Genomic DNA, 25,870 nt, shown 5'->3' with positions numbered 1-25,870 from the left:
ATAAGCTTCTTATTATTCAGCAGAAGACATGTGCTCATGACACATGATAATTAGTGGTGAATTTCCTTGACAGTTGCCATCATCCAGGGATGTTTCTTCCAAACATACGCTATTACATCCTCGGCTGTTCCAAATATATCTGCATTATCACACTAGAATGTGTTTTGCAACATCATTTGCCACAAATAGAGTAAATTTCATTCAGTCATTCAGCATTTTGCTTTGGCTTTGTTTTGAAAGCCAAATTCAAAGGACAAGAAGGTTCATGTGCTAACAAAGAATGAGATTTCCTATTTGAGTATTACAGTAGGTTCCTATGGTGATGAACAGTCCTAGCAACTTGACGTAGTAAAAATAAACACATGTGTGTGTGTTTCTGTGATAACTAAAGTTTTTAAATCCATACGATTGAAATTAAAATATAAGTTAATAGCTTGACTGGAATTACTACGATTTAACATACGTAGTTTTGTTGCATCAGAGCTCAAGTATCTATCCTTGAATGACAGATTCGGTGTTTGGTCCCAAAGAAGATCTCACCTAAAACTGAGAAGGATAGGTCCTGTTTTAGATGTACAGTGAAGGCAAAGTGGAAGTTGGCTTGGAGAAAGTTTAGTGAAGATCTAGTGCTTGCTGGCTTGTGAAAGCAAGCTGTCCCAAGCAAAGCTTTGTTTTAAAGCCCCAGTCTGTTGTCCTTGGTATGTGTGGAAGAAGCCTTGTTCTCCCACACCGAAGAGATGGCGTGTTAAACAGACAGTTTAGGCTTCGCCGTTCTCCTTCGAAATGGCTCATCTTCAAATCCTGTCTTCAAACCAAGGCACTTCAGCCTGTCTCTAAATGTTCACAAATAAGGAATTAACATTGACACTAAAAGCATTGGTGTATTTATTATTAGTACTTAAGGGGAAGCAAGCAGCCTGTGATCCATAATCTTGAATCATTTAAACATTAGAGCCCTCCTTTGACAACAGGGGTGATATATGTAATACATGCACATGGCCTCTATCTCCTGTAGTAACAGTGGCTCAAACATAAGATGGAATTTACTTTTATGTTTAAAGGTACAGGCTTCTGGGTTATTCATCTAGTAAGAAGCAGAGGTAAATACGTGCAAAAGCTAAGAAGCCTTTATATACTTAAACAGTATCTCTCACCTAGCAGAATCTGGGGCTTTTTGAGAGAGGGAAAAAGGAGCCAGAGCATTCTCTGTGTATAGTAATTTTTAAGCAGTTGAAAAAATCTTTACAGTAATAATCTGACACATGAAACATACAGCCTGAATTCAAACTTCTTAGTTTTTATTGAAATCTGCTAGGCAGCAAATGAGAAATTTATAGATATTAGCTCTCCTATAAGAAATAGGTCATTATACATGAAAGCAGAAAAAGTATTAACTTACATGCAAATGTCTCAAGGTCTCATCTAATGATAACGTTCTGAAATGTCAGTAAAACCCAAAGATTTTCTTTTCTTGACCTCTATGCTATTGTATGGCTTAAGATTTGCTCAAAAAGCAATTAAATAAGTATCTATCATGTCTTAACAGTCCATTCCTTCAGAAAAGCCATAGGTTGGAGGGAAAAAAAGGCTTCTGTTTAGTCTCAACCTGAGCATCAATGGAGATTCAAATAATTCGAGCCAATTCCAAGTTGCAATGACTGAAATGGAAATCATAGGAAAATAACACAGTATAAAACTATTAATTACTGGCCCACTAGGCTTCCATACAGGAGAGAGATTTGTGGTAAATAGATCCAGGTTATAACTCTGTTAAACAATAATCTATGAAAGTACAGTACCTTTTAGTCCTGTTCACTATTAATAAGGTCTTCAAGAGCCATAGGAAGTATTAGTGATATCCTGACACCAGTAGTGGAATCAGGCTGCTGTTCCTACCCTATCCCATCACAAAGATGTTTCTGTATTGTGCTGGCTGGATTTCATCCTGGATGACCGGAGGTGGAAGGCTTTCAAGCTTCGTGGCCAAAGAGAACATCTGCAAAATTAGATGTGACAGCTACACACAATTCCCTGTTGAAGAGGGAAGGTAAAAATCGTTTGGACAAGTATTTTTGTTTTATTGTAGAGGCTGGGTTGTTGGTCGTTCCTTGCAGATGGAACAGGTGAACCAGAAGTCTTCCCTCACCTCACAGAGCTGAGCTAGGACCAGGTACAGTTGAAATCCACGGTTCTTTGGAGAGCGGGATGCAGGAGAGATGGTCATGGACTCACTGTCTTTCACATGGGTCTGAAAGCAGGGCCTGTGCACCACTGGGGCCTTCTCTTGCATCTTAATGGAGGGCATGGATTATTTAGCTCCTGAATGCACCATGCAGAACCAGGAAAGATTAGACCCTCGATTGTCTTGCCTCTAAGAAGTGTTGAGTTAGGGATTGCCACAGATAAAAGTATGAGTCTCTAATGCTTGAGGTAAAAGAGCCATCTCTATAAACCGTGGCTGTGGAACAGCTCAAAAACTTGTTTCCTGGGGGAAGAAGTACCTACGTGGACGAGCCGTGTGTTTTCCGGAGCACTACCACCAAGGTGATGTTGCTTACAGAGGGGCTATAAGTCCAGAGACCATGTCTAGGGGAAGGTCTTCTGCAGATCTCTTTTCTTAATCCTTTCACCTTTCAGTGACTTCTTTACTTAATGCCGCATGCTTAATAAAGCCACTGCAAGCAAAAGCCACAGGATATAATAGCCCATGGATCAACTCCATCTTTCCAAGGGTGATAATTTGTGCCAGGAGTTGGCAGTCCAAACAATGCTGTGACTTGAGAGATTCCTTGATGTAAGCTATACTTCTGATGTTTTCTTTCTGTTCTCTAAAAAGCTGATTTGTAACGATAGGATTCGCTGTAGTCTGCTATCCTTCGCCCCATCACATGATCACATAGTGACTGTGTTTGTGACAGATATATAGCAAAACTGAAAATGATGAAATCTACTATTTTCAAACTTTTACAGTGCTTAGACAACCTAGGGTCTTCTACTTTGTGTCATCAGCGGATGTTATTAGTGTGCTTCCTGCTCTGCTTTTCAGTGTATTAAATGATCCAGCAGACGCTACACCGATGTGCCAATTGTTTCCCTACAACACATGATGATCTCACATATCCTTACTAGGTTTTTCAGGCCTTTAGCCAGATTTTAGCTGTGTTGACAATACTGAATTTAATATAATCTAAACCTCGTATTTAGGGATTTTTTAGTATCTCCAACGCTTGTTGTTACTCAGTTAAAAAGTGGTTATTTTTGTTAATATAGCACTAAACCTAAGCATTTTGAGCACTGATTCAGCTCACATATTGCTAATAAAAAATAAACCAAACTCAGTTAATTAGACTTGATTTCAGAATCTCCATTTCTGAGCATTTTTTAAAAAGTATTTAAATGCAAGTGACCTTGAATTTTAGATAGTGCAATTAAAATGAAGCACACCATCCCTGCTTAAATAAATCCTAGTGCCAAGGCATTCAGTATATGTTAAAGATTACCCTGATGCATGCAGGGTTAATAACTGTTCAAATCTATACATCACCTTTGAGCTACTTACAAAATTATCTGATTGTTATTGTAATACTCTGTGATTTGTCCATCAGCTGTTTTCTTACCTTTGTCTCTTTGGCCCCAGTCCAGTGCCAAATGTAACACTTTTAGCCAGGTCTGCAAAAGACTTCAACATTCAGTGAGCGAAATCCTTCTAAAAATCCAGGTAACTGAGTCAGGTATCTAGAGGATGTTTTGCTCTTTGGAGAAATCTGACCTTGATTATCACTGTTGAGAATGTCTGAAAGCCTAGAGTGGCTTTTCCCCATGAAATAAAAAGAACTGGTCTGTGGACTATAACTGGTTAGAAGTTGGAGGAGTTTATTTTATTCAGTGTCAAAGTTGACTGACATTTCTGAATATCTCAGATACTCATTGCTGTTATTCATTTAGCAAACAGTCCTTATTATTCCACCGCTAAGACTGTCTAAGCTCTTTGCTCAGACACCAGTCAATATATCCTCTAGCTACAACCCTGAGAAAGTGCAAATTTTGTGTGCTGAAAGGGAATTGCAAATAGATATCATTCATCATTCACTAGCTTCTGTACACTTTGTTAACAAGTCTTAACAGATTCTATAATATTTGCTAAGTGGTATCAAGCTAAGGAAGATTTTTTAAAAAATTATTTAAACCCTTCCTAAAGGCTATTATTTGGAAACACTCTTAACCCACACAGTTTTTTTTTCAATTCATTTGCTCTTCCTTGAGTTCTTTATAATCTCTGCTCCCTGTAGAGCTCTTTGAACTGTTCTAGGGGCTTATCTTAAACTGCCTGAGCATGCGGAGGAAAAGGATGGGAGAGGAAAAAATCAGATTGCACCTCCTTGGGAATTGTTCTCTCCTCCCAGATCTCAAGTAGAAGAGATGGGCGGACGTGTTGTGCCAGTTCCCTGTGAGCCTTCCAGAGCTGGTTACCGTTGTCCTGAATCTCCAGCAGCCACTGCAGACTTTTCGCTTGCCGCCAACGTTTCCTGCACGCCACGGGGTGGGACCTAGCACGTTCTGCTCTAGGTGGCTGCGTGTCCAATCTCCCCACTGATGGCTGTTGTCTTAGGGTTCGTGTTGGCTGGGCACCCATCGGTACAGGGCGACGATAGCAGAACCGGGCAATTGTTTGATAATGACTTTGAGTGGGTTTAATTTTCTGTACAGAAAAGGGAAGTGGTACGTGTTATTCCGTGCTTTTCTTTCTCCTCTCTCAACTTTATAGTAGTTCAGATCTTCATGCCCACATGCACGCTGTTCACGTGTGACATGGAGCCTGGCTTTTTTTCTGTTAGAAACGCAACTTATTCAGACAACGAAGGTTTTTCTTTAGGGAGAACGCAACTTTCTCCTCCCATTGTGCACTGAAACGTAGCAAGTTCTGTTCTTTTGTGATGCTTGGATGCATGTGGAAAAGCTGACTGCAAAGCCTGTGGCTACAGATTTATGATGGAGCAACTTCTGCAGCAGTGCAAGCATCTGGTCCCTGCAGACCGCCTGCTTCGAGTCGCGTGTTCCAAAACTATCGGTTAGTAAAGCACTGGAGTCAGCAACCGTAATAGCCTGCCTTGTTTATAAACGGCAGATTTCACCAAGAAGGGTCTTGAAACCTCCAAGGAAATTTCCTCTTTGGAAATTTGTCTGGGTGTTTTTTTGTTATGCTGCTGAAAGAGTGTACAGAATAGAACAAGTTTTCCAGATGAACTTTAATCCTACCAGCATGAAGTGCCGCAGGGCATTTTTCTAACAGTGAAACAATAGCTTGAGCATTACAGGGTATCTTCTCCCTTAAATTGAATTTCTCTGTCTTACACCTATGTACGTGCATTTATATGACCTTATGGACTCAAATGCAAACAAATTGCTACTAACAAACTGTCCAGTTTAGGTACATGCTGCATTAAAAATGCTGTGATCTCAGTAAGAGAATTTCACAGTAAAAGTGTCCAATTTTTGTTTTACCAATAGGGGGTCATTTTCACTCTTGTGAAAATTTTTATCTGAAATTGAAGTGCTCAGCTTCTGCATCTCTTTCTGCTTGTAGGATCTTTGGAAGATTTATCATTAGCTTCCAAATGCTTCTCTGTGATCCTATCTCATATTATGTGTCTCTTATGGGAGCAAGAAAATTACTGCAGATTCTGATCTGTGCCACCACCAAGCCCTTCTAATAGTTACCTAAGGGAAGCTGGTGGCCTCTGCGAGACTCCTTCTGAATTCAAGACATTGTTTCTTGTAAACTCAGAAAGAAGAGCCATAAAGCCAGAGCTGGTGAAGTCTTATGCTTGGAGCATATAGTAAACGCATAGTTTACGACTGAGTTTGCCTGTCTTCGTTGCTCCTTTTTTCCATAGATATATCTACATTTGTCTTTATCAAATCAAAGCTCTTTTGTCAAATCTTTTAATAATGAGTATTTCTTTTGGTTGTCATCTGTTTCATTCTCTGTTCTCACTAATAGCAGAGTTGCACACAATAAAACTGAAGTAAAGAATATTCATCCCTAGCTAACTCTTTTACCGTTGTACATGCAAGTGAATGTCCCTCTCCATTTATATACAATAATATATCATTAGGAGAGTTACTTTATCATGACATCAGTAAATTCCTGAATTACGATATGTAGGCCTGGCTTTTTCAATGCAATAGTCTTTTCTGTCTGTTCATATTGCAGTGTGTGATGATAGATATGTTGCTATGACTATAAAAAGAGCAACTCTTGGAGTGCTCACTTTTAATACTCTATATTTAACTCTGCATTTGTGAGGAAACAATATGCTGCTTTGCATCCAAATGGCTTTTGTTTTGGAGGAACATAGTTCATTTACATTACAAAAGCAAAGGGTCCTGTAATTTTGGGAATATCTCTGGGTTCTAACACCAGCATCCTTTGCGATAGCTTAACCAATTTTTGGATGCATTTAAAAAAAATCTTCAATTATTTTTCCTGAAATTTGGAAGGTTAAAAGATAAAACTTGGAAATCAAAATCATGTATGAATACACACATACTTCTGTAAGAGCAGTGTTTGAGAATTCACGGCTCATGACCTGTTTAAGTCAGAAGCACTTATGTTATTGAAAGTATTAAACGCACTTAAAAAATTCCTAACAATGATTTAGGCCCAATAGTAGATAAAAATGTTAAAAATCATCAATCGTGATGCAAATGAAAGCAGATTTTTTCATGAAGTTCTTATTGAAAAGAAGAAAGATAGCATGTTCCTATTTTACTGTAATAAAGAAAAGCTTTCTCTATGATCCAGAAGTAGGGCTGAGGTGAAACAGTCACCCTCAAAAGTAACTTTTTTGTTTTTGTTTTTTTTTAAACTGGAAAAAATAATGGTAAATGGAATGATTTAGGTAAGTACGAGTTAGTAAATTTGACATCTACCCCTAATTAAATCATGGAAAAGGTGATGTGGGACATGGTCTACAGAGGCTCAGACCAGGCATTATTCCTAATGCAAATTATGGTTTATGAAAAATGTCATGTCAAACGTTTATTATTAATTGTTATGATAAAATAGACCTAGGCAAGGGATTTGAACCTGTTTTATACAACATTTTATTAAAGAAAATAGCATTAGACAAAATTGACTTAGTCTGTATCAAATCAAATAAAAACTAATTAGCTGCTCGATATCCGAAGGTTGTTGTAGGAGAGAAGACTTCACGCTGTGTGGATGTTTCCAAGGACATCCTGTGCTTCACAGTGTTAGACTGAAGATGATCTAGAGATGACTTGGTCACATTTCATAAACATCTTCATAAGGAAGAGATTTCTGATGACTGGAGGTCTTTTATCAGAGCAACATAATGAGATCCACTGGCTGTTAGCTGAAAATAAAAAAAAAAATCAGTTCAGAAACAACGCACACCTATCAGAAGAGAGAGTAGCTATCCATTGGAAGAACTAACCTGTATCATTTGAAAATGTGAAATCAAGGCCTTTTAAAAGCAAAGCTATAGTTTTACCAGGTATTCTGGAATTGATATGAAAATGGTGAGTTAACCCATAGTGCGAGAGGTTAGTGTAGATGCTTACAGGTATCCCTTCTTGCCTGAGAATCTGTACATCCATGTGCGAACACATATTTTCTCTGTCATGGTACACCTGATAAAAAAATAACTTCTTTACCTTTTTACATTCATTATGTCTTTGACAGCAAAACCATCTTGATATATTTAAATAATACATGTTATTAATTAAAATAGTTTTTATTATTATTTATAATAATATGTTTTATACCTCTTCCATATTAAACAGAAGTTAAAACCATTGATTTATTTCTATATTAGCATGACCATTTGTCTCAAAATTTACTCAGGGTTACCAAAGTCTCCTATTTGCTGATATTCAGTGATAGTCAACACACTGGCTAAATGTCCCTATCTTCTGCATTGTCTCCAGAGCAAGCTGCCAGCTTAATCCCATACAATGAGAAATTAGTCTGTACTGTTGATCTGCACTCTTCTTTATATGACACTTCCAGAGTGTTGTTAATGTTACGCCTTTTTCTGTTATTTATGCTAGCAAAACTTTAAAAGCTTTTATATGATTCTCAGTGAAATTAGCTGCCATGCAGAGAGGGATATGTATTTTAGGATTATAAGAACTTTAGTGCTTTTAGGAGGATGTGCAAATATAGGCTGTGCAAATATTAAACATGCAGATTACAGGACTAACAAGACCCACAGGTCTTCACTTTCTTCAGATGTGTTTGTGTTACTATTTCAATAGGGAAAGCTTCTTAAGGTAAGAACTTAATTGAAGATCTTATTTAATTGATCTGCTATAAAGACATCTTCAGGTTCACAGGGCAGTTTTTCACTCACCTTTACTTTGCATAAAGTTTCATAATGCTTTCTTTTTGCTCTAGTCTCAAACTCTTTGGATTTTCTAGTCTGTAAGCCCTCCAGGGCAGGTACCTTATTGTAAGTCTGTACAGTACTGAAAATAAACCCTAGGTGTGTTTGGATACACATTGGTAAGCATCATCGAAACTTTTGAAGACTTGAGTTTCAATATGTGAGCAAAATATCATGGTTGCATTGTGAATGGTTCATTTCTGCATGTCTTCAAACTGCTTTAGCAAGCAAACTCTCTGAGCATCTGTTCTTTGCTCCTGCAGTGGCAGATAGTCTGGCCACTGGGTCTAAAGGGATGTCCACAGAAGGGTCAAGGTAGTGCCAAATCTGGAAATCAAGTGTAAGAAGTGTTAGGAATGAGAACAGAATAACAAAATAGTCCCTCTCTTCCACATCACCCTTTCACCAGCAGTTCTCAAAGTGATAGGTAGGTAGATAAGTAATACTACCCCAATTCAAGATAAAACTCCTGCCAGAAGCTTGAGATCAACACAGGTGGAACGATGCATTCAGTTATTCCCTAAAGCATGCACTGACCCAATGTCATGTTCCCAGCTCATTATTTTTCATCTTTCTTTTATTCAGGTTCTCTCAATTTGCCCAAAGGACATGAGAGCAGATATTTGTGTGCACCTAAACCGGAAAGTTTTTAACGAACACCCTGCCTTTCGGCTGGCTAGTGACGGCTGCCTGCGAGCCCTGGCTGTGGAGTTTCAGACGATCCATTGCGCCCCAGGAGACCTCATCTATCATGCTGGGGAAAGTGTTGATGCTCTTTGCTTTGTGGTCTCAGGATCTCTAGAAGTCATCCAGGACGACGAGGTTGTGGCTATTTTAGGTACTGTTATCTTTATTGAGATGTTTCTTAACTCGCTGAGGAATGGGTGGGCTGCTTTGTCAGGTTCATCCTGTGTGATATGAAAGTTACCTGGGAATGTCTAATGGTCCATCTCCACAGGACGTGCTTGTCACCATGTGTCCAAGGACTGCATAGCCATTGAGGCTGTTCTTGAATACAGTCTGGGCAGCGATGTCCTCCCAGTTTCACTTGTACCTCACTTATGCATTAGTTGAATTTCATTCTGTTCCCGTCTTTTTTTTCCTTCTCCTTTTCCTTTCATGCTGTCACTTTCTCTGGTCTCCCCGGTTTTGGCCTAAGCATATGCTGTTGCTAGACTGTGACTGAAGAAAGGATTTACCAGGGGCTAGGTCTTCCACTGAAACAGATATATCAAGGTCAGGCTAATGGTCTTCTGGTAAGATGGTCTATAGCTGTAAACATGTCAGTGTGGTGTTGTCCAGCAGTTTAGTGTCTTATCTCATTCTGCTTCAGTTGAAGCATCATATGGGGCATTTGGTAAACCTGGAAGTAGAGGTGAGAGTGGGAGGAGACAAACAGAACGTGTATTTATGTGGAGAGTAAGGGTGTTAGCAACAAAGTTTTCCTTTTGAACATAAAATAGTAGGAACAAATTGCTAGAGCCAGCACCACAGTAAGGGAGGAGAAAACATGCTCATGAAGGAACTTCCAGTTTGCCACGAAAGCCGACAGCGCTGGGGTAGCAACTTTAAAGGAAAAAATGTAAATCCGATTACTCTGGAAGGGGAACCATGCCACTGAAGAGGGAAAATACGCTGTACTCTCTGGATTTCACTGGTTATTAATTTACTGTTATTTCATGTATTACTTTTAGAAATCTTTCCCTGCCCCACACCTTTTCACGAACCAAATTATTGTACACAGCTTTAGTAACTCAGAGCAGCCACATGAGGAAAGAAAAAAATGCACTTTCTCTGTGAAAGGAAAATATTGAAAAACTTGGATCACTCTAATTAGAGTTTCACCTTGTGACCAGTTCGCTCCTAGAATAGTAGCTGGGAACTCAGGGAACAGAGCAGCATCAGCACATTTTATGTCGCATGAGCTCTGTCTAAGCCCAAGCAATCTGACCAGTGTTGTTTGGATATATTTTCCTTCTGCATAGCTTCAGATAATAACTAGTCTTGCCCGAAGTCAATTGGGACTACAGGTGACTAGTGGCTGTCAAAAGATGGAGATGTTATGTCTCTAGAGATATTATTGTAGCAACAAACCTTTCATCTTTTATTCCATTGAGGATGCTCTTCCTGGCCAGTATGGGTTACTGGTCACAGTTATAGAGTCTCTGGACAGAAGAGAATGTGCCTGAAATTCTTTAAATATTCTACTAGAGGATATGCACATTGTTTTATATCAGTCTCTCAGGAGAATTTCCACATTAACCTCCACCCTGGGCTTTTCATTTGTCTGTACTCTAGCCCAGAATAACACCTGCATACAGTCTCTTCAAGGTAGCAAAAATTGTCACTTGTAGTGAACTGGTTTTAGAAAACATAAGCAGTGGGATTTGACCATGCCAAGACAAGAATGTGCCATCCTTTCCAGCCAGATCCATAGCAGGAAGGGAAAAATCCCAGTAATGGGGGAAGCTCCAGGTCAATCACCAGGTCACCCCACCGTGGTGTCTGGTTTGCCAGCAGTGGATGGGAAAGAGCCTAATGCAAACTTCTCACTAACCTGTATGAGACTGGGACTGGTGTAGCTGATGGCAGGACTCAGTGGTCAGCAGTAGCTTTGAGGCAGGAATCATCCCTGGAGACCAGAGCAGTGTGATGAAGAGCTGGTGGCTCTCCTTGAAAACTATCCAAAACCTGTATTGGCTGTTTAAAATAGATTCCTAGATGGGGAGATGAGGGTACATAATTACATCTGTGCATTGTGTTGGCATGTGGAAAAAGAAGGAAGATCTCAGGAGTCAATACTGCTCAGATCCTCCTCAGCTGGCAGCAAGAGGGAGGAAAGTAGAAATTAGGATAAGCATGTCACCAAAGCAGATTCCTGACATGCTGCCGTACAAGTTTGTGTACATGTAAAATGCACTAGTGTGTGACAGGGTGTGTGTGTAAGTGTGTGGATGGGACTGCATGGGGACAGCTTCCTAAGGGCATATACCCAAGTCTTCCCAACCGGAGAGTATGGACTCAGGAAAATACACATCCACACTCTTTTGAAATACCTGGTGCAGTTTTTCTATACTCTAGAATATATTAAGTCTTTTAAAAAGAGAGATTTAATGTAAGAATGAATATCTTATCATACTGAGATGTAAAGTCATTATGCTGAAAGCTCCTAAATCTGCAGTTTCCATAGTAAAATATTCCTTGTACTTCAGCCCACTGGGCCATTTCATTTTTATTATTAATCTTAGTGACAACAGGATCTCTTATGTTGGCTTACAGCTATTTAAAAAAAGAAAAGCTTTAAGAATAAGTAGCAGCATTTAACCAAATAAATGGTTTTCAGGGTGTTAAAAGGAAATCAAACGGTAAATGTGCAGTTTACTGAACTGGAATGGATTACATGCAAAACTACTGCATTTATTAATGAATATTGTGTGTTGGAAATAACAGTGAGAATTTGTTGTTTCTACCTGATAGATACCTGATAGATAGAATTTAGTATCTGTAATATTCTCTATTTGACTGGAGAGACCTTTAACCATATCTAAAGTGAATTGGCTTTAATTACCGAAAGTGCCTTCGATTCTGCTATGACTGCTGATAGGCAGTTCAGTGACTCAGAGTTACATTTATTATGTGGTACAGGGTCTGAGAGAAGGTGTAAATCTGACTTAAAGCAAGATAAACTGCTATGGCTATTAATAGGCAAACTGAGGAGTTTTCCCATGCTCTGACACTATTTAACAGGATAATGAACTGAGGAATTATGAGATGTCCTATTCAAAAATTCACTTGAGAAGTGAAATTCACTTTCACAGAAGGAAATGCCTCTCAGAGGTATTGCAAAGACATTTATAGAGACAGCTATGGCATCTGAAATAGTGACTGCAGATCAGATGGTAGAGAACATCATTTCTATTGATCAGTTCCATCTTGAGAAGTTCAAACACAAGGAAAGTGAATCTGTGTGAGGTGGAGACGAGGTTTAAAAAACTTTGCCAGGCATGAAAACCTATGTAGCTTGCCTTGAATACTCCAAGCATCTGCTTTGCACTGGTTTTCCAAGGAAAAGTCAACTTACAAGGTTGTACTGGCAGTCGGAAACTGGTCCTCATTAGTGGGTCCTGTAGCAGCAGGAGTGGGGCTGGCATTTCGCGGTCCATATGGGGCTGCCTGCTGTTCTGGCTGCTGCCCCTTCTCCCCAGTCTCAGTTATCGCATCCCTCCCTCTCCCCCCACCAAGGAGCTGTTGGCACCATTGGACACCCTGTATGCCAGCCTGTGCTCCTCGTAGAGCCATCCGTTTCGGCCTCTTGAGCTTGCTTAGGACTTGCTACTTTGCAGTTATTTTTAATGGTGTTTTCTGTCCAAGGGTATTGTCATGTGCATTGCTCAAAGAGAGAGAAAGAGATTTTTTTTGTTCTTTTACCACGCTCGCCCATAGAGGGAAGATCCTCTCGGCTGTGATCCCACTCTTCTGCCCTGCCTGGTGTTTCTCAGGCCCTTCTTGGAGTTGGTTTCCTGTATTAAAAAGGCAAAGGAACCACCCATGTTGCGACGGGGCAGTTTTCTGCCATTTTCACATATTAAATTGGCTCACGGAGGGATCTGACATCGCCAGAACCAGCACCAGAGCGGCACGGGCCAGCCTGGCTCGGAGGGGGAGAGGAAAAGGGGGGAAATAAGGGGAAATGAGCTCTCCTGGCCACAGACCCTGACTGACCTCCCTGTCTGGTGAAACTGTCTGCAGCAGGGCTGCCATCCCACCCAGGTGCTTGCAGCAGTCTCTGCCATCGAGACAATCATCTTTTTGTTTCAGTAGCAGTTTTCTTGGCTCAAAGGCCACAGCTTTGGCATTTCTTGGGCTTGAACACGGGTGAAGCCCAGTGACTGACAGGGCAGCTTGCAGTGCCGTGATGTTTTGTCCTCCCCTGGTTTGGATTTGTTCTCATTTGTGTGTAGTTAAGATGCCCAGCTGCTGCAGTAATAAATGTTACAGAAATCAGTCAAATAAGCAAATGTTTCTAATTGGGCCTAGAGATCTGCAGTTTGTAAGATTCGTTAGTGAAGATACCCAGGTGCTCCGTTACATCCCCTTCATTAGTTACCTTCATTCTTCAGGGGTGGTCTCCTACCTTTCCCGTGCCCTAACTGCTGGTCCAACAGAGAAGGCACCGCATTCAGAGCTGGTGCAAAAGGGAGCTACTTGGCTGGGGAAAACAAGGTCCAGCTGTTTTAACATCACTTGTCTGCAGTTGCCAGGATAATGGAGAGGGGCAAAGAGTCTTGACTCTAAATCCCTAAACTTTGTTAGCAAAAGTGAGGTGACCCTGAGAAGCCACATCAGTAGTTTTCCACTGGCTCAAGTAAGAGTAAACAATTTATCTGGCACCACTCTGCATGGGGAAGTATTGTCAGTGGGGAAGTCTCAGGAAAGACAGAGGGCTCGAAGCCCCTCAGGCTAATGAAACCAGGCATCTGCTAGCGCAGGGCAGATCGCAATCCACCCTGCAATTAACCCGAATTTGCTCCTGGCAAGGCATTTCATGTAGGTGGCGGTGCCAACCACTGATTTCTAGAAGCTGCTTTCCAGCTTCTTGCGGTAGCACAGCTGACTGCGTAAGTACCTTAAACCATGAAGATTGATTAACAAGGCTTAAAGAAGTCTTTTTGCCAGCAGAAAACTAATGACCCACTACATTCAAATGTTGATTGTAAGAATTGATCAAAAATATTGCTCAAACGGCATAGCAATAAAAATATATTGAGCAGTGAATTCCCAGTGGGGGCTGCTGCTCCATGAATTGAATTTTGATAGTCAAGCCAGGATGAATATAGATCTAATAGCTTGTGTTTGAGCTGCACTTAGGGTCCTGGTCCCATATGTGTTCGGTCAAGTTGTTCCTTTCCATTATGTGATGTATTTAATTCTAAGCATGTTCTGCCTATAGTCCCAATGCAACCATGTTGCTTATTGGATTTATTATTTTTAGAGAAGCCAGAGTTTCACTTACTAAAGCTCTGCTCCATGAATTATTTCTAATTGTTTGGTTTGGGAAGGAGTATTTCCCTTTATTAGGGACATTCAGGAAAGCAAAGCACAAGTGGGATATCTTCTTGATTTTGGTATCATAGTTGAAAGTAGGCATGAGCCTTTTTCCACTCTTAATTTTAGATGTGTTTGGAGATCAAAAGATCAATTCTCCTACCAAATCACACAGGGGAAAGTTCTTTGAGGGGCCGAGCAAGTAGCAACTCCTATTTACATGAGCAGGAAACTCATCAGTGGCAGCTCTCATCAGTGGGTACTGGTAATGCAGTATTAGGAATCCGTATGTTGACACTTTGAATTTCCCTGGTGTTACACAGCTGGGCTTGTGCTTTGCACAAGACAAGACTGTGTGTGATATACTGTATGATATTAAAAGCTGCCAATCCGATTCTATCTCACGGTATTAGCAGCTAAGTCTGTGATTTTAATTAGTTTAGCTGTAGCTTGGGTTGCTTTTCAAGTGGAATGAAGGCAGGACAGTTTGCCCCTATGTAAAATCAGCCCCTGATATTTTATAGTGAACTGTGGATTTTTTTTTTTGTTTTTCTTGTAAAGTAAACCAAGACAAGCTAATTGTGAGAGTTTTCCCCAGGTGAGCAGTATGCACCTGGCAGTAATTTATGAAACAGCCTCTTTTTTAGCTAGCAGGACTGCAACAATTAGGGTGATGTAGGTTGTTTTTTAAGTGCTGAACCTTTTAAAGAATTTTGCACAATACTTGACTGAGGGCTGATTTCAGAACTAATGGCTGTGGCTCTGTGACGTGCAGTTCTTAAACATGTTCCTTCTAATAATGAGCTGTCTGATCTTGCAGGTCCAGGTTAGTATACATAGTACCACATAAGATTTAGTCCTATTGATGCTTGTTCAAAGGTGTTATTAGCTCTTACTGACAGGGTTGAAGAGAAAGCTCTATTTTTCAGATTATTTTGTAAGTTTAGAATATTTTCATCTCTATCTGCACAATAGTTAAATATAATAAGGAACATCAATCTTACTTTAGTGCCAGCTGATGTTTTATAGATGTGATATGCAGCCTCTAAAGTCAGAAAGATTCCTTCCCCTGAATTGAGATGTTTTTGAATTAGGCCTGTACACTTCATTGCCAAAGCCAAAAAAGTCTTGGCAGCCCAAGAAAAGGAAGGTTATTAAAAATCATCCGATATATTTCTTTTAAATCAGACTAACAGTTTGAGGCAATCTGATTTGCCTTATGAGTTTTGAAGATGGTGGGAATGATCATATTTTCAAGTTTATTTCTTCAGCCAGGATAGAAACTTATTTCTGTATAAAATCAAAACTGAGATTCCCGGTCCCTAGGAGCTGGGGCTTTCAGGAAAATATGAAGTAATGGGAAATGTGCAGTGAAAGTGTGAGAGCTGGGGACCATAAGCCCTTCACTAATAGAGGAATATCTATATAGACCTTTTGTTCTTCTTGGAGCAGTCATTTGGTCCTGTTTGTTTGAAGAAAGGTGAATTTGTTTTGTTTTTTTTAGCTACTCGTGGGGAAGGTTGCACTGTATTAAATAATGTAAAGTAGCTTCTCCAGCATGGACTGGGGGCTTTGGCACAGTGTCTTGTTACTGATTTCTTTGCTAGCCACTTGGAAAATCTTTCAAATGCTAAATGCTGTTTTTTCCTTTCATTCTGCACTTTCATGTTTTAATGTAGAGCTGGATTTCTGATTGTTCAGTGCCCAGTTCTGAACTGATTTTCAAGGGAGTTCTGGATACCCTAGGGAGGTTTTGGCTAAAACAGTTTCAGAGGCAAGGAGCCCTCTCTCACAGTCTAGTAGTCATCTTTGCACATATTGCTCATCTCCAAATCCTCTCTTTGGACACAAACAAACAGCTGTATCAGCTAGGTCCACAAATCCAGCCAACCCAGTAGCCTCTCTCCAAAAATGGCTGATAATGGGTATGTAGGAGAAAGTAAAAGGATAAAGCAACCATACTTCCCCAGTATCCCCAGTGATACTTCCCCAGAAAATTCCCCTACTCTCTAGTAAATCGTGTCTCAGGATCTTCCTCACCCACAGGGAGAGCTTTGTGTTTAATAACCGCAGATGGATTTTCTTCCATGAATTCATCCCGTCATTTTGTGAATCATTGCAACCAGCCTCAAGGCATGGAGTTGCACAGCTTACCTATCGCCAAACCATCACAGAGGCACTGTGAGTAAAAGCAGTGGGTTCCCTCCTCACTCACTGGATTCCTGCGTTCATTTGAGATGTGTCTGTCCTGCAGTGAGAAGTTTGATTGCAGATACACAGACACATGCAGCCACATACATACCAGTAGCAGTGTGATTACAGCTGCAGGGGCTTGATATTTGATCAATGACTTGATCTGACCTCTACATCTGTGCATGCTGCCATCACTTCATTGGTTTTGGTACCAGAGCTAATTAAATGAGCATTTTCTCTGTATGATATGGTTTTCTGATTCTGCACTCACACATCTTACTGTAATGCAGTTTTACTCTTAGTCCTGCCTTGGCTCCTCCTGTCCCAGGTCCAGCTTTTCATGTTTACAAGGGGCACTAACTACAGTATTTAGAAGGTCCTGCTTAGCATATGCTAATAATAATATGCTTATTTGGGTCATCAGCAGGCCCAAACAGAGATCACAGTACATTTCAAATGACCAGCAGGGTCACTCTGTGCTTGTGCAGTAAATGTGAACATGGGATTGGCTGCATTTGGGTAAAGCAACATCATGGTCCGTGTATGATGCATCTGAGCATACACGTGACCTGCTTCCTGGATGCCCTGGCATCTGAAAAAGCAACTGGTTGCAACAAAAAAAAATGTATGTATTGCCTATGCTTTTCCTAAACAGCACAGGATTTGAGCATATTATGATAGATAGCCTACTTATCCAACACATTTGGCCTTGCTAGTGTGACTGATGGGTCTTGGCAGAAGTTTTTAAAATGGAGGAGGGGGTAGTTGGCCTATTAGCTAAGACTGCACAGCATATATTTTCCAAATTTGCCCCTGTCCAGAAAAGCTATCACCTTAAGAAGGAGTCTTGGCCCCTTTTATGAGTTTTTCTTCTTAGAGCTGTTTTCCACTAGGAATTTATTTTTTCATTGCCTGTCCAAACTTTTTCCCAAAGGCCCCATCAGGTTCTTATGTCTACTAGGATATTTCTTAGCTCAGATTCAGTCCCCAGATGGAGAAGGAAAAATTTTGTCTTTATATAGAAATATACAGGTTCCGAGAGGCTGTTTAATGAGAGTCTTTCCCCTCTGTGAATCCAAGGATTTTTTCATTCCTTTTGCAAGCCCCCAGGGGGTTCATAAGGCCCTTAAGATTTGGTCTGCCTGAGAGGTCCAAGCATGAACTGCAGAGTCTCACAAATTGGCAAGTCAGTCTGTTGAGCAGAGCTGTGGAGAACATCTGGCCCCAGAAATCCCCCTATTTCTTGACATTTTCAGTCATACTTCTGCTTCCGGTTAAGTCTCTGTCTGGGGATGAGGAGTGGTGGGTAATGAAAAAGAGGAAACAGTTCTTTAGTTTTAAATATGTCTTTTAACTTAGAATTTTAAATATTTCAAGAGTAGGACTGTGCCATATACATACAACCCTTATAAAAGCACCCAGTGCTATGCACGTTAGAAAGCTGCCTGGCTTCGGAGTAGGTGCAGCTGGGTGCCTGGGGACGATGCCTTCTGGCAGCATCGCTGCTCCTGTATAGGAGAGGAGCTCGTGTATCGTATAATTATCTATTACGTAATTATATACTGTGTAAGTATCCCTCTGTAAACATATACTATACATATACACAGACATATATATATGTGTGTGTATATGTGTATATATACACACACACACGTATACACTGTGCATATATACATTTATTTATTCTCTCTATGTACATACATCCATTCAGGCATGCATGTATGTGTTTGCTTATATACAGGCATATGTGCATATTATACCAGCACATTTTTGTCTGCAATGAGGATGATACCAGCGCAGCTATTTCAGTACAAGCTGTACCCGTGGGCGACCTCTCTGCACGGGTACTCCCGCTTTCCGTGATCTTGTCAGTCCCCAAATCCGTACACCCATGGCCCTGCCAGCTTTGTTCCAGTGACACCCAGATCCTGACTCTCCTCTACTCTACTCTCCTCTCCTCTGTGTAATTCTTCATATCAAGTGCAGAATGTATGCAAAAGGTTCCCATTCTCGTTTTGCAGCCTTCCCTTTTCCATGCGTGCTTCGGGCACCGTCAGAGCCGGGGGAAGAGGACTTTCCAGAAAGGACTGAGCGCGCAGAGTTTTGCGCGCGTGTAGCAGGGTATTAGGACTGCTGCTTTGCGTAGCTGGTGTTTGAGACCCACCGGTTAAATTGTCTGTTGAAATTCTATGAAAGAGGGTGTTTTTTCAGTTAGTTATGCTGTCTAAAATAAAACTTGAATGAATAATTACTGCTCTGTGCGCCATGAACCGCAGTTAATAGGGCCAAAGTACAGTACATTAATCTCCGGATTTATGAGAAAACACACATTGTTTTAGAGGATTTGTTAGGTTTTGTTTTCATTCAGTATATTCCCTGGTGTATTTGTGACAGACAAATGAGACTGAGAAGTGTGTGGGGGGGAAGATAGCACATTCAGAAAGTCTTAAGCACCTCCCAGATTTTATACTTTGTGAAGATAAACCTCAATACTTGGGAGCTAATGTCCCTCTTCTATTTACCTTCTGAGAAGCAGTGAGCATTGGCAGTGGACAGATACCAGCTTTACCTTTTAAATTGTCTCTTGCTTCAAGTAACCGCTTCACCATTCAAATCAAATGGCTGGTGACTCATGAGGAAGCAAATAAATTCAGTGTTTAGCATGTCTCAGCCCCTTTTCGAGGAACCCGGTATAATTTACTACCTCACTGAACCGAAGACAATGAAAAGATCTTCTTGAGTTTATGAATGGTGATTTTATTTATGTGTGATTTTGGTATAATCTGTAACACAAAGAACATTATACAGGGTGTCCGAGCGAGCATCCTCTGCTTTCAACCTCTTGGCTTAAATTAGCTATATATTACCTTTAATTTACAAAGAAAACAAGTATTTTCCTCACATTTCAGTGGGAACATCATAATAGCTCCTATTATTGAATTCAGTCTTTTTAACTGCAGTCTGCAGCTGCTGAAAGCAGAGCTCCATGCTGTCCGGCGTCCACCTCAGAGAACAAATCCATTAAGCAATTTTGTGCATTTCAGAAATGGTCTATTTTCTGTAAATTATGTAACTGCTGAGTATGTCTGTAAACCAGGTTTTGAATTGTGGTTATAGGCAAGGACAATTAACTGTAAAGGGTAATTTCAAACAGTACATTAGATAAATGATATGTTACTCGGAAATGCTCTGTGATAAGAAGAGCATTTTAAGGCAACTTGTTTTGTAAATTATATCAGGTGTATTATGTGTTGCAGTTAATCTTAATTACTTCCAAACACGTAGCAGTGTTTAAAAGCAATTCAATAAGAATGCAGTTATAACCTTTCAAAGGGATGATTCTACAATATAGATTTTATGTTATTTCTTGGAAAATAAAGCAAGGAAATTTAAGTACTTGCAAATTTTATTTCGCTCTCCATGAGAAATGTTGGTCGTGGTTTTACTGGATACAATACCTAAAACAGAAATAGAGCCTCTGACCACAAAGAGTAACAAGATCGGATGAATTATTACTCTGGTTTGTGTTCTCAACATAGAGCTGAGTGAAATGCTGCAAGTCCTTAAAGAAGGAAGTGTTAAAACATATTACCTTTTCTGTCCCAAGACTATAAAATCACTAACCTTCACCAGGGGACTGCTTGAGGTACTGGGAATCAATAGAGATACCACCACTGTTCAATTCATTTTAGTTTCCTTTCAGTAACTACTAAAATAAAGAGCTCAGATATTATTACAATCTGAAAGAACCTTATTTTGTGAATTCCCTTCGTGTCCCGGCACCTGCTGCAGGATTCGAGGTATCAGCTTGTCGTGGCGGTAGCCCAGCCCATTGCCCGCAAACAGCCTGGCAAGGAGGGGCAGCTTTTGGATCTTTAAATGGGCTTTCTGCTGGTGAAACTGCTTGTTCTCAAAACAACCTGAAAATGTATCTGGTGTCTGTGTCTACACTGGCGTTTTAGTTGGGTCAGGAGTGTATTTTTGAAGTTGATGTCCTTCATCATCATCATCACGAAACCGGAGGATGTGGAGAAGCACCTAGTGCACTCCTGCCACTTGTAGCTGTCGTGTCCATGAGACCAGACCAGAGCAAGTCCTAAGTCCTCCAAATGTGCAGAGTTAATGTCAGGTCCTCAGCATCTGCTATTTTGCTGCACTGCCTGCCAAAGTAGACGTAGCCTCTGTGTATAGGTGAAGTTTTTTACATGTGCGGATGTTTTAAGGGGTCAAACCCTTACTCAGCAAACATTTAAATACAGTGTTAGACTCCACTTAAATACAGGAGTTTGGATTTAGAGCTAGACTTTTAGATCTGTTTTGATTGAAAGCCAAGTATTTAGAGGTTTAAAGTTTCAGGAAGATTTTTGGTGGGTTTTCAGAAGAAAGTTGCTGCTCTCACCAAGGTAGAAATGTTTAAACATCTTTAAAATGTGGTTCTTGAGACCTGGAAACCAGCTGTTATGCAGTCAGCACTGCAAAACTGTGGTGATATAGGAACCTAAATGCCATGGACTTTCAGTGAGATTGGGGCTCCTAAGTCACTTAGGGACAGACCCATAGAAGTATTCAGTCACCTGAACATAAATTTAACATTAGTTTAGTGCTTATTATGTTCAGGTGCTTTTGAAAGATCCATCACCTGCATCTTCAGCTACAGTGAGACCTTTACAGTCTGGCTTTTATGGTTCGTGACACTGCACAGAGCAACCTATAAATATCTTAAAAGCCTGGGGCTACTGCTAAGGCTACTCAAGTACTTCAGGTACTTTTAAATGTTTTATCCTTATTAGTTTTCAGAGTTGGAAGCTGATGTTAGAATAATTGGAAGCAGAAGCCATTTTGAGAAGAAGTCATTTGTTTGCTGAAGAACACTGTATAGGCATTAATCCTTAACAAACTTTTCCTGCTGTTTTTCAGGTAAAGGTGATGTGTTTGGTGATATCTTCTGGAAAGAAACTAGTCTAGCCCACGCATGTGCCAATGTACGGGCTCTGACATACTGCGATTTACATATTATTAAACGAGAAGCCTTGCTTAAAGTGTTGGACTTTTATACTGCTTTCGCAAACTCGTTCTCAAGGAATCTCACGCTCACCTGCAATTTGAGGAAACGGGTAAGGCAACTGGCCTTGTTTTCATCTTTCTTGGTTAACAAAAGATTGGAAACTCTTGCAGACTGTTTGCAGCATTTAACAGCCCCCAGTTTACTCTTGATGTTTTCAGGTCATTGCAGATTAACTGGCCTTTCAATAAATGCTGTAGCTGTTCGTTAATGATGGCTCAATAGAAGTTACCCATAGATTTGCAGCTCTGAGTTGAAGCTCTAGCAGGGTGACATGGGAATTACTCTTTCTTTTCCTTTTCTTTGCAGTTACTGTTTTTTTCCATTGCATAATGTATAAAGTTAAATATTATAGTCTGATAGAATCCAAATTCTGAATTCCTCTGAGGTAAGATTTAATCTCTCACCTGCTAAAATATAAGTCAGAGGTCAGTCTGGTAAATCTGCCTGACATAGACCAGCTAAGAGAAATTTATTGATGTTAAATAAATAAATGGTACTCAGCAAAAGTATTATTTTAATACCTGCTTCTCTCACTTGCATAGTTTAGAATTTTAATATGGCAAGGTTAATAAAGCTTGGTAGTTATTTTACATTCACAGCTCACTTTTTAAACCCTCCTTCCCATTTTATAATCAATCAGCAATGCTCTCTTTCCATTAGTCCTTTCAAAGAACACTTCATCTAAAAATTAATTAGCTATAAAGATGTATCTTGAAAACAGGTTAAGGGATTCTTTAATTCGCATTGTGGCTGCCAATTTTAATCTTTATGATGTTTTTTTTAAGATTGATGAGGGTTATATAAATTTCATTTGCATACAGAAATCTCATAACAGTGATTTATAGATTATTGAGCATTAACTGAGATCCTTTACCTTCAGAAACAGGTTTTTTTTTTTTCTGTATCTGTACCTAAGAAATCTCACCTGATAATGTATTGAGGCTGCCTCAGTATTTTACAAGACAATTTCAGGCTCTATGGAAGCAGGAGTTCAACACAACCAGAATTTTATTTCTCTGAGTCTAGTTTCCGAATACTTCTTTCAAAGGAGATCTAATTTTTAGTGCTTTCCTTGTGCTCATTAATACACCAAAGGTGGCACGAAACACCCTTGGCAACAAGCAGATGCAGTAGGATTGCAGACCCCCTCTGTCTGTGCAGGAGCCTGAAAGAGCTGAGCTATAATCGGGTTTGGTTCCAGCTTGTCAGCTTACCTCTGACTTGAAGCTTGTTAACTCTGCTTCAGACCTGAAGAAGGGCTTTGGGGCTTGAAGGCTGGTTTGGAGTTTTCAGCTTATCAGTTATCTGTTGATAAGATGTCCTCCAAGCCTTGACTTCAGCATCCCCCTCCCCTGCCTTTCTCGCCTACCTGCAGTGTGCCACGAGCTGCAGGTCCCGAGAGGAAAATTCTGCTCGGGCTCCTTGAAGGTGATTTCATGGGACAAGATAAAACAACGTACACTGTGTCAAAATATACTCTCTGCTTCTTAAAACAGTGAACTTGTCACTTCAGCTAGCTTCCTGGGACTGTTATACCCCCATTAGCTGCAACAAGGTTGTGTACAGGAAAAACAGACACGGATCTTTTCCTGACAGGGCAATGTGCTGGCTTTCAATTTGGCAGTTCTGGGGTGCGTACAGGGAATAGCCTCCTGGCTGTTTTTCATGGATTCTCTTCTCTCCCTCACACCTGCTTTCAGCCAAATTGGTTCCCCTGCAGCGCTCCGGAGTAGGGAGTCACTGCTCGCTCTGGTGGTGATGCTCAGGGAGCTCAGCTCACCCGCTGCATAGCTCAGTGTTAGAAACATGCATTTTCCCACGGTGGCAGCAACTGAAAGCAAGTAGAACCTGAACAGTACTTCTAAAGAAAGGCTGGATTTTGCAGAAGAGGTGACATATCTGCTGGTTGCTTGCGTTAGCATTAAGTGAGAGCGTGAGAGCAAATGGACAGTCAAAGAAAGATCATTTCAATATGGTACACACAGGGTGGAATTTATTTCACCTCAAATTTGGGTGACCGCATCCAAGCCAGTCACCAGTCACCTTCATAGTCCATGAAAAATGGTACCTCCAGAGGGCAACCATCTGCCCGGTCTTACGTGCCTAGTCTAGAAAGGGAAGAATTGTCCTCTCTCTGTTGACTTTTGAGAGAGTCCTGGATCACTAACTTTTAAATACAGGTACAAGAGATGATCTGCACCTATCATGTCTCCTACAGTTTTACTCGAGAGTCATCTCTGGAAAAGAAGGCTTATTCCTAGTATTGCAGTAACTTGTGCTAAATCAGAGCCTGGTTTGCAAAAATTCTGTGTATTGTTCCTAGGCACAAAATAGATAACCTTACCTTCAACACCAGAGACACAACCCAAGTCCTGTTGCATAAAGGTATTCAGGGGTTTGGATCAAACCTCCTATCTGCCAAAGGTCAATGCGATTCCCCGTTGGGCATGGAAGTCTTTGACTGTGAGTTCTTCTCTTAGGAAATGTTCCTCAGGCAAACAGAAAGCCTTTGTTCAGGTAATGAGAGACTGGGCTGGCAGAGCGGCACGGTACTGCAGCAGTTTGTGCTAGAGTCATATAATCTAAATTGAAAGAAAATCATTGTCTCCTTTAATTGATTTCAATGGAAATATACTTAGCACTTTTTCTATTTAGTCATCTCTTGTAAGCTTTGACATTTAATTATAACAACAATACACTCCTTGCAGTTCTGTACTGAAGAAAATGCCTGTTTGTTCTCACTGTCAAAAATATATAGATAGAATTTTTTCCATCAGGTCTGCTGTTCAAAATATGCATGCATGTATGTGGGTATATACACTCACACACATATTTGTACTGCTAAAGCACTCTCCCTCCACAATCACTAAGATGTAGTCCGCAGACTGTATAACAATTTAGACGTTCAAAAAGCTAATAAATTAATAATAGTACTAAGCACAAAAGGTTAGTTCCACATGACAGGAAAGAGACAGTCAAACTGAAGTGGCAAAATAATGTTTTCTCACTCCCAAACAACGTTTAGAGCCCTGGCATGTCGAATGACCTACTTAAGGCATCTGCTCAGCATGCTATTATCAACTCTGGATTTTTGTTTTCTTTTTCTGTGTGTTAGGTAGCTCAGACATCGCGCTGCATTTATGAGCCCATGAAATGAGACGCCTGCTAACTTTTCAACCTGCAGTCATCTCTCCTGCTCAGGGTGGCAAAGTGACTTTTAATCTGTAATTGCAAAGAAGTATTGCAGTGTATCTTGTTTCGTGCACTGAAATCTTTATGGCAGTCTAATGCACACTCCAAGGCAGAACCAGGACTTTGAACTTTTTTCCCAAATAAGGCAAATAACTAATCTGGAAAAGAAAGGTTCTTCTTTCTGAAAAGAAGGTGATCAGGAGTAGTCAGCATGGATTCACCAAGGGGAAATCATGCCTAACCAATCTGATAGCGTTGTATGATGGAATGACTGGCTGGGTAGGTGAGGGGAGAGCAGTGGATGTTGTCTACCTTGACTTCAGCAAGGCTTTCAACACTGTCTCCCACAGCATCCTCATAGACAGGCTCAGGAAGTGTGGGTTAGATGAGTGGTCAGTGAGGTGGATTGAGAACTGACTGAATGGCAGAGCAGGCTGTGATCAGCAGCGCAGTCTAGTTGGAGCTGTGGCTAGTGGTGTCCCTGGGGTCGGTACTGGGTCCAGTCTTGTTCAACTTATTTGTCAGTGACCTGGACGAAGGGACAGAGTGCACCCTCAACAAGTTTGCTGATGATACAAACCTGAGAGAAGTGGCTGATACACCAGAAGGCTGTGCTGCCGTTTAGAGAGACCTGGACGGGCTGGAGAGTTGGGCGGGGAGGAACCTCTTGAAGTTCAACTTCAAGGGTCCTGCACCTAGGGAGGAATAACCCCATACCCCAGTACAGGTTGGGCGTTGATCTGCTGGAAGGCAGCTCTGCAGAGAAGGACCTGGGCGTCCTGGTGCACAACAAGTTAACCATGAGCCAACAATGTGCCCTTGTGGCCAAGAAGGCCAGTGGTATCCTGGGCTGCGTTAGGAAGAGTGTTGCCAGCAGGTCGAGGGAGGTGATCCTCCCCCTCAGCCCTGGTGAGGCCACAGCTGGAATACTGTGTCCAGTTCTGGGCTCCCTAGTACGAGAGAG

General features: G+C 40.8%; 1 protein-coding gene across 1 annotated transcript in view; it reads left to right on the top strand.

Annotated features, from left to right (window-relative positions):
- The window catches only part of KCNH5 (potassium voltage-gated channel subfamily H member 5), a 173,177-nt gene that overhangs the window by 108,783 nt on the left and 38,524 nt on the right, over window positions 1–25,870 (top strand). Inside the window, exons 9-10 of the mRNA XM_026113627.2 lie at window positions 8,997–9,249; window positions 21,567–21,763. Coding sequence (XP_025969412.1) covers window positions 8,997–9,249; window positions 21,567–21,763 — 450 coding nt within the window. The remainder of the gene's footprint in view (window positions 1–8,996; window positions 9,250–21,566; window positions 21,764–25,870) is intronic.

Source organism: Dromaius novaehollandiae, chromosome 5, assembly GCF_036370855.1.
Source record: "Dromaius novaehollandiae isolate bDroNov1 chromosome 5, bDroNov1.hap1, whole genome shotgun sequence".
NCBI lineage: Eukaryota > Metazoa > Chordata > Aves > Casuariiformes > Dromaiidae > Dromaius > Dromaius novaehollandiae.
This window is presented reverse-complemented; position numbering and strand designations above follow the sequence as displayed.